Source organism: Papaver somniferum, chromosome 6 (assembly GCF_003573695.1).
Source record: "Papaver somniferum cultivar HN1 chromosome 6, ASM357369v1, whole genome shotgun sequence".
NCBI lineage: Eukaryota > Viridiplantae > Streptophyta > Magnoliopsida > Ranunculales > Papaveraceae > Papaver > Papaver somniferum.
The window spans coordinates 140,991,836-141,001,270 of record NC_039363.1 but is presented as its reverse complement, the minus strand read 5'-3'; the positions used below and the strand labels follow the sequence as shown (position 1 = coordinate 141,001,270).

The 9,435-nt window shown below is 36.2% G+C and overlaps 1 protein-coding gene across 1 annotated transcript; it reads left to right on the top strand.

Annotated features, from left to right (window-relative positions):
• Window positions 1–246: 246 nt before the first annotated feature.
• LOC113289560 (uncharacterized protein ycf39-like) lies at window positions 247–3,495 on the top strand. The gene is made up of 8 exons (XM_026538845.1): window positions 247–513; window positions 807–1,030; window positions 1,732–1,830; window positions 2,217–2,411; window positions 2,516–2,608; window positions 2,693–2,788; window positions 2,876–3,016; window positions 3,102–3,495. Exons 1-8 carry the CDS (start codon window positions 339–341, stop codon window positions 3,276–3,278), a joined length of 1,200 nt encoding a protein of 399 aa, XP_026394630.1. The 5' UTR covers window positions 247–338; the 3' UTR covers window positions 3,279–3,495.
• The last annotated feature ends 5,940 nt before the right edge of the window (window positions 3,496–9,435 follow it).

Here is a 9,435-nt window from a genome sequence, read left to right as displayed (position 1 = left end):
ACCTTTAGACACCCCTTATAAACCCATCCTAGATGATATAATGAATGATTTGCCTCAAAAAAAAAAAATTGAGAATGCCTCCAAACATGTTTCACATTCATTCATAGACGCTTCACAACCGAAGGTAACTGAATCTTGATTCTTGGATGAGCTGGACAATAAGGGCCTAATCTATTTGAAGAGAACGACGTGGCAAGCTACCAATCGACTACTTCTCAGCCTTCCAAAATCTAATCAGAACTTCAGAACTCTGTACTTTCCGAATCCCATAACAAAATTTTCAGCAACGAACAAACAAAAAAAAAAAGTAGTGCAGTGGAAGTGAAAAGTGACAAACAATGGCTTCGTCAAGGTGCACAGCTCTTCCTACTCAGCTCACCACTCCTCGTCGCCATCTCCGGAAACCTTCTTCTTCAGTGTCCCTGTCTTGGAGACGCAATTTAGCACAAGACAACTTCGTTCAAGTTTCTTCATCATCATCGGTAACTTCGTCCTCTTCTTTCTCCTCTCAAGGCAAGTACTCATCTGTATCTCTGAATTTGATCGTTTCTTGTCGACAACAAAATAGTTCCATGTCGAACACGCTTATAATTTATCTGTCACCGTTTGTAGAAATTAGGATGTTTGACGAATTTCAAACTCACATTATTGGTACCAATTGACACGCATAAGAAGGGAAAGTAAATCCAATTTACAGTGTCCTGGAACAGTGGCCATTTTTGTTTTGAGTTGGATAACCAGAATCATTAGAATGAACTCGATCAATTACAATTAACTGATTTTACAATCCCTTTAATCTTTGTCAGGAAACGGAAGTATAAAATGCACAACAGAAAGAACAATAGTGACAAATTTAGCACCAGGTACACCTGTTAGACCAACAAGTATACTAGTTGTTGGAGCTACTGGAACTTTGGGTCGTCAGGTTGTGAGACGGGCACTTGATGAAGGTTATGATGTTAGATGTCTTGTGAGACCAAGACCCGCTCCTGCTGATTTCCTTCGTGATTGGGGTGCAACTGTTGTCAATGTAAGTATTTATTTCAATTGTTTGGTCTAATCGTAAGTAAATACCTTTCTAGTAATTGTGCATTTTAAATCTAGGATACTTTTCATCATCATTGTGACTTGTGATAGTAGGATTCAATCCCATATGCTGTTGCTTTTATGCTTTACTTAACCATCCAAAGAAATGTATGTTTGCCTAGAACTCGATGCAATACTAGAGAGGATGTCCTCATTTAAGGACTTCGTCACTGATCTCTTTTTATCAATGTGAGACTATCTCAACCATGCAAATTCACCCCATCCCACCATTATGGATTAGTATTTCTGTTAAGCAAACCCGCTAGGAAAACAAAAGAAAAAGAGAAACGGAAACTGGCGGGGGGGGGGGGGGGGGGTAAAAAGCCAAGACCTCTAGGCAAATCAAGAAGGCAAAAACAAAACTTAATCGAAGTATGTAGGTGGGCTAAATAGGCTCCGTCTGTCTGTCACCACCCATTGCAGCATGTATACAACAGTAATATCTGCACGCCCATTTCCTTCTCTATAAATGTGAGAGAAGGTATCTCTGGTAGAACAAAAAAAGTCGCCCACAATTATACAAAGACGCAACTGACCTGACATTTTAATATGGTCGTACTTCCAAAGATCTTTTCTTTTTTAGCTTTTTTACTGTGGGAGGTAGCTGGTGCTGAAACATAAGATTGTATATTGATGTTTGAGCAGGCAGATCTTAGCAAGCCAGAGACTATACCTGCAACATTAGTAGGCATTCATACAGTAATTGACTGTGCTACGGGACGTCCTGAAGAACCCATAAAAACGGTAAGAAATTTCTCGTCAATTTTAGTATATCAGTTAAATTAACTACATTCGTGTATTCTCATCATGCCAATGTAAAGTAGGAATTAATTGCAGTTTGGGGTTTAGTAGGTGGCGGCTCACACTGCCTAAAGTGTGAAGTTCAGTACTTCCACAATTGCGTTAACTGCTTCTGGAGGAAACTCTTTGAGATATATATGGTCTTACAGAATTACTACATTTTTGTTTTCATCACCTCATCTATAACCTAGATAGATACTACCTCCGTCCCACTATTAGCTATATAGTAGGTCACTTAATAGTGGGACGGAGGGAGTATTAGATAGCATTTGGCACGGATAATGTTTTTAAGTTGTGTTGGTCTGCTCTTATCAACTTGTTCTGTTTAGGTAGATTGGGAAGGAAAAGTTGCCTTAATACAATGTGCAAAAGCAATGGGAATCCAGAAGTATGTTTTCTTTTCCATCCACAACTGCGACAAACATCCAGAAGTCCCTCTAATGGAGATCAAATATTGCACTGAGAAGTTTATACAGGATGCAGGTCTACCCTACATAACTATTCGGTTATGTGGTTTCATGCAGGTATTCACAAGCATCAAATGTTTCCAGATAGATAAGCAGTTACCAATCAAAAATTAATTTCAGCAAATGCCCACTATATTGATCCATGTCACTACTTTGGGCAGGGACTAATTGGGCAGTATGCAGTGCCTATACTGGAAGACAAGGCTGTTTGGGGAACTGACGCTCCAACACGAATCGCTTACATGGATACCCAGGTTAAGATTTCTTATCACTTGAGGCGAGCTTCGGTTAGGATTATAATTCACATGAACTTATAATTCAATGCATTGTCTTTACAGGATATAGCTCGACTAACATTTATAGCTCTGCGTGATGAGAAAATTAACAACAAGCTTCTCACATTTGCCGGACCTCGTGCATGGACAACCCAAGAGGTAAGTTTATGATTTTCTCAATATTTCAGAGGGCCTTGGTATTTCTATAAAATGCCGTTAATCTGCCGAATGTCTGTTTGGTTGCAGGTGATAACATTGTGCGAGAGGCTTGCTGGGCAAGATGCAAATGTAACAACAGTTCCTGTTTCAGTCTTGAAATTTACTAGGCAATTGACACGTTTGTTTGAGTGGACTAGTGATGTTGCTGATAGACTGGGATTTTCAGAGGTAAATGACCCTGTCTTATTCTCTGCCTCAGTATTCTGCTCAGCAGAAGTATAATTAACGAATGTCTTTTGATGTTCTTGTCCAGGTTCTCACAAGCGATACGGTTTTCTCAGTTCCTATGAATGAGACATATAGCCTACTTGGGGTGGACCAAAAGGATATCATAACACTTGAGAAGTATTTGCAGGATTATTTCACAAACATATTGAAGAAATTGAAAGACCTGAAAGCATCGTCTAGACAGTCCGACTACTACATCTGAGAAAGGCCTTCTTTCTTTCTTTGCAAGTGTGTTAATGTGCATTCGGGTGTTGTATCTATGAATGAGGTATAAGTGGCATCATGTTAAGAGTGAAAAAAAAAATAGCGAGATAAAGAAACGAGGCGCGCTCTTTATTTCTTTTTCCATTTATTGATTGATATCTGTAAAGAGATTGAAAGTGGAAAAAGAAACAAAGAAGGAAGAAGAAATTAAAGCACAAGTGCGCCACCATAATACAAAATTACTCTAGGTGAATATGCATATTTCTAGGACTCGCTGGGATGATCAAACTGTTGGTCCCCGAATACAGCACAACTGTATCAGCTCAAGCTAAACACTAGATATGCAGCAAGCCAGCAACCAACAGACCTGACCAATCACCAAAGGTTGACCATTCTTGAGTCTAATTAGGAATTGATGTCTCTCCTACTTGAGCATACGATGTAGTTCTGGTGGTGCACGTTCAGTGGCAACTCCCAACTGATTAGTAAGAAAATAAGATTAGATATCATCTGTTAAGAATAATTAAGATAGCTAACTACGTTTGGTATGAATTCATTAGCAATCAATTAACGATTGAAGATTACAATTTGAGGCAGTTAAGCAAATCGTATGATTGATAGTATAAGTAAAACATTAAAGCGCATATACACGTGAGATGATTATCCACGGTTGTATCAGAAGATACGAGTCCCTACGTATCTCCTTCTTAGTGGCACTAAACTGCACGATTCATATATCAAATTTATTTAAATACCAATCGTATCTCGACCGAAGATTTTATTCGTTGCTCTATTCGGGAATACTCCGTAGTACAGTTTGATGTGAAAGTTGACTTTGAGAATTGATATTTGCAAGAGGTTTATGGACAGGATGCGCCATCGATAGGATTTCTCACTAATTTTCTTTTGATAATGGCTCAAGAATGAAGAGGAATTGATAAATACGTGGGAGTTCTAGATTAACTCACTCAACTGTCATTAGACTCATTATCATAGGCCCGTCTCAGTCTGCCAGATAATTTAATCGGCGAAAATGCCAAGTTTATACCCTTGTTTTATACAAAAGTTTTCTTCGGGATACCTGCCTCGCCATGATGCGTAGGAATTACCAATAGGTACTATTATAGTGGTCTTAGTTAGTGGCAGGTCCATCCATTAAGAGCCCAATAATCGGAGGTCTATTATTAAAAGAAAACAAAAAAAATGGACACATTTTTTTTGTTCCAGGTCCAAAACACGTGCTGGATCAGGTATACGTAATTTGAAAATACCACACATAACCTTCCCTATTTAACAGGTTATAATCATGAGAAATATTATTTACATTTCATATCCGTTTTTTTCTTCTCTTTCCTCTCACCGCTGCTGCAGATTCAGATGGAGATTTTTCTTCAATCTTTCTCGTTTCTACCAATTCAGATGAAGAGTTTTCTTTTGCAATGTTTATTTTAGGGTTTTCACGATCTAATCGTTGTTGTATTTGATTAACCTTTTGATCTCCATGTTTGATTTCTTGATTATTTACTAGATCTAGATGAATAATCACGTTTTTTGTTTATCTCGTTATTAGATTGATTATACCAGTTCCATTTTGTTGTTTTTAGATTTTTTTTAGTTTGTTTTTTTTCGTATGAAGCAACAGTACGTATATCCCGTACTGACAGAAACCTAGTTTATTTTTGAGAAGAAGAAGAAGAAGAAGATGCATCGTTATGACTTACGACGAGAAGATTGGTTGTGTTTCCAGGTATATTTTCTAATCATCTTCTTTGATTGTTTTGTTCGTTTTTCTTCTTTTGATTTGTTTTTTTGATTGTATTACGAAGATGAAATCGATTTTCATGAAGCTTTTATATTTTTAGGTTTGTTATAGTTTGTTTTTGTGAATGAATTGACAGTACGTATCTGGTGTACTGATATAAAATTCATTTGATTCTGTTTTGTTCGGAGTTTTGCCACTTTTTTTTTGGTTTGATCCATTAGTACATATGTGTAATACTGAAATATGTGCTTTGGTTCGGTTATATTCATGGATTCATCACTTCTTCTTGACATGCAGTTGACTTTTTAGTTCATGAATACGGAGTACGTATATGGCGTACTGATAGAAACTTCTCCTGATTCTGTTTTATTCAGAATTTTTCCAATGTTTTTGGGTTCGATCCATGAGTATGTATGTGTAATACTGAAATATGTGTTTTGATTTGGTTATATTCATGGATTCATCACTTCCTCTTGACATGCAGTTGATTTTTTTGTTCACGAATACGCAGTACGTATATGTCGTACTGATATAAACTTCTTCTGATTCTGTTTTATTTATAGTTTTACCACTGTTTTTGGGTTCGATCCATGAGTATGTATGTGTAATACTGAAATATGTGCTTTGTTATGTTATATATTCATTATTCATGGATTCAACAATTCTTCTTTACTTGCAGTTGATTTTTAGTTCATGAATACGCAGTACATATATGGCGTACTGATTGAAACTTCTTCTGATTCTGTTTTATTCAGAGTTTTGTTACTTTTTTTTTGTTTGATCCATGAGTACGTATGCGCAATACTGAAATATGTGCTAGTTTTGTATAACTTTTTTTATGTTTACTGTGGATTTCTAGGTTTTCTTTTTTTTTTCCTATGATTTAATACTATATTGAAGAAATATTATAGATTAATTTGTATGATCCTACAATATATGTGATGTAATTCGTTTTCTAATTTATTTATCATTGATTCTAACAGATATGTACTCTACCTGGAAGCAGTGAAGCAGATATGTACTCGAATTTGTAAGCAGCAGATATATACTCGAATTTCTAAGCAATGTGACAGATATGTACTCAGATTTGTAAGCAGTGCGGCAGATATGTACTCGAATTTGTAAGCAGTGTAGCAGATATGTACTCGAATTTGTAAGCAGTGTACCAGATATGTACTCAAATTTATAAGCAGTGTAGACACATACGTTTGGTAGTAGGGGGTATTATGGCCATCTTCATGTTTTAATTAATTTTGGACCTCCGGATAAAATTCTGATTGGACCTTACTATAAATAATTATATGGGCTTTGGACCAACCAACAAATTTTTCATGGTGAAAACCTTTAGTCAGAGCGGATCCTGAATTTAGAAGGGCCATGTGCCAACGAAAATGAAATGGGCTTGGGGTATTAAGGTGTCCACTATTGGGAAAATAGACCGGTGGCACACCGTACATTGCCTTAGGCTTGGCTCACTTGCTAGATAAAATGGAAAATTTGGTGGATTGCAAGATAAATTTCATGAAAGACTAGCTAGTTGGAAGGGTAAGAATTTGAATCAATCTCCTAGAACTGTAGTGGTTCAATCCATTTTAGGTTCTCTTGCTTTTCCCCATCTTGTTGTATGCCCAAAAAATTGACTGACAGGTTGGATGACACTCAAAGGAATTTCATGTGGAACAAGAAGCAAGGAGAGAGAGGTATGTACATCAAAAGGCGGGAAACTCTCTCTACACCAAAAATAAATAAATGGTTGTTTCAATATTAAGAAAATTGTTGTCTTGAACCATGCAATCCTTGCTAAGTTAGCACGGAGGATGCTCAATGAGCTTGATTTCTTGTATTCACAATTGCTTAAGCAAAAATATTTTCGGGATCACAATCCACTGCATTATACTAGTGAACATAGATCATGGGTGTGGAGGGATGTTTGTATGGGACTTGATATACTTAGAGAAAATTGTTGTGGGAGGTGGCAGATGGAAATGATATATCAATTTGAAAAAATAAGTGGGTATCATCTGGATCTCGGCCACTTCCTTCCAAATTTAGCTCTGAAGCATTGCAAACAATAGTCCAATTTATGCACCCAAATAGTAATACCTGGAATCTAGATACTTTAAATACTTTGTTCAATAGTGGTACCGTTGGTGAATATGTAAAATGAGAATATGTATAAAAGGGAAAATAAACTTATATGGAAACCAGCTCGCAATGGGATCTTTTCTGTCAAAAGTGTTTAGGAAACTGTTAATGTTGCAGGTAATACTTATGATGCAGGTAGTACTTATGATGCTTCTGATGGTCCTGTGAACTTTCCATGGAACCAATTATGGAACGCTGAACTACCACCAAAAATTCTGAGTTTCCTTTGAAAATGCGTGCAATGTTGTTTACCTGTTAAAGATAGAATTACTACGCAAATTAATGATATAAATCGTCAGTGCTCCTTATGTCATAATACTATTAAGTATTTGGACCATCTGTTTCTTATATACAATGTAACTAAATAAATCAGGAATGCCCTAAACTCTAGCTTTACAGGATTGATAAATGATTTATGCATTTCAGAAACAAGTCGGTTCACTAACGAAGGTGGTACATATAGGGCTGGAAACTAAGGTATAATTCTAATTACAGATCATGCTATGTAGCATATATGGAAGATGAGATGTCCTGTGATTTTCGATAATATATTAAGACATATGTAGATAATTTAACTTATCAAATCAAACAATCAATCCACGACTGGATGGAGAATACTAGGAGAAGTTTTACTAGGCAGGGTCATTTAACTCTAGTATGGTTACCATACCATGGACTACATGTCTCTTCCTGTTAGAGCGTAGCTCGGTTGAACCCATCAAGTGTTGGTATGTCAAGTTTAGTTGTCATATTTTAGTATCAGAACTCATCTAGAGTCGCTTGATTAAATATTAGATTCAACTTCGTTTAGGTTAGACTAGAAAGTCTACGAATGTTGAGACATACAAGTATTACTCCGAAGACATGAAGAATGAGAATAAGTAACGACTACAACGACGATATCATCCTTCCACTTGAGGTTAGTAATATTGACTTGTTTCCATTCCCTAACGTATTTTTCAAGTCGTGCTATATTGAAAACATAACAAGCGAAGTTGTATATATTGTATATAATACTCTAGTGGTGAGACTTGGTCATAATAGCATGATCAAAGTGTCAAGGAAAACACATTAAGAAGTATAAACTCTTATATTTTGGAACTTCATAAATACGCCATCGACATAATCTATTGTATATATTTATTTTATTATGTGTGCATTATATACGTATGATTTCATCCTAGAAAACTATGTATCTTTATATTAGTTTAAGGAAGTAGATGTATGAACTTGTTTTCATAATCGAAAGGGAAATAATGATTGGTCTTGCTATTCATTGAATATATTTTGGATGACCAATGGAAGATGACTATGGTAGAACCTATCTTAACTTTGTCGAGAATTGAGGTATAACTGGTCATAGCCTATATAATATAGCTAGTTGTAATCGGTCATGAGCTACATTGAAATCAAGGTATAACCGATCACAAGCTAAGAAAAATACAATCCACCTTTCCATCCAATGATACATGGTGTCTCACTGTATAGTTGTGTTTTTGGGCCAACCAGTGTGATTCTTGCATTACCTTCCTACCACCCTATTCCATCATGTTGATAGTTTCTGTGGCCGCATAAATTGAAAATCGTACTTGATCCAAATTGTGTCGTTTTAACTTGGCAACGAGGGGATCCCCAACAAGACTTTGCGGATGCCAACCATTAACAACTTTACGCATTCTCCACATTTTAGTGTCTTATTTCAACAAAAATATAATCTTGACTAGGAAGCCACACTTCTTTGGCTTAACATTGTACACCATTTTCGTCTTCTTAAGATACACATAACCCTTTCTCTTGTGACTTACCGGCCATCCAAAACAATCACAAGAAATTTCAAACTATTTTAGTTGTTGTTGGTTGTTTTTCAGTAGAACACACATTTTTACTTTTGCTTTCTCAATAATCCATTCCACTGCTTCATCTTTAGACGAACATTCCTGCGTTACGTAGATATCAAGTAATTTAGAAGCACAATTCAAATTATTCATTCAAAAATAAAGAACATGTCAAGTTTAAGTAATATACCAAATCACTAGCATAACTTGGAAGTATCAGGACCTCTAATACTAAAAGCTTCAGGATGATCGTTTACCGCGAACACAATCTACAAAAACCTCCCAAGTAAGATGTAATATGTTAAGAAAAAATATTAAGTCGGCACGGTCGACATATACAAACCCTGACGACCGAAATATATTTTACGGCACGGTTTTCTGTATACTTATACATGATTTGTAGACATGGTTTA

Bases quoted from the DNA above. Each gene is read 5' to 3' on its own strand.
- LOC113289560 (XM_026538845.1), top strand. From the start codon at position 339: ATGGCTTCGTCAAGGTGCACAGCTCTTCCTACTCAGCTCACCACTCCT. The intron at 514-806 runs GCAAGTACTCAT...AATCTTTGTCAG, and splicing joins CTCTTCTTTCTCCTCTCAAG to GAAACGGAAGTATAAAATGC. The intron at 2,412-2,515 runs GTATTCACAAGC...TACTTTGGGCAG, and splicing joins GGTTATGTGGTTTCATGCAG to GGACTAATTGGGCAGTATGC.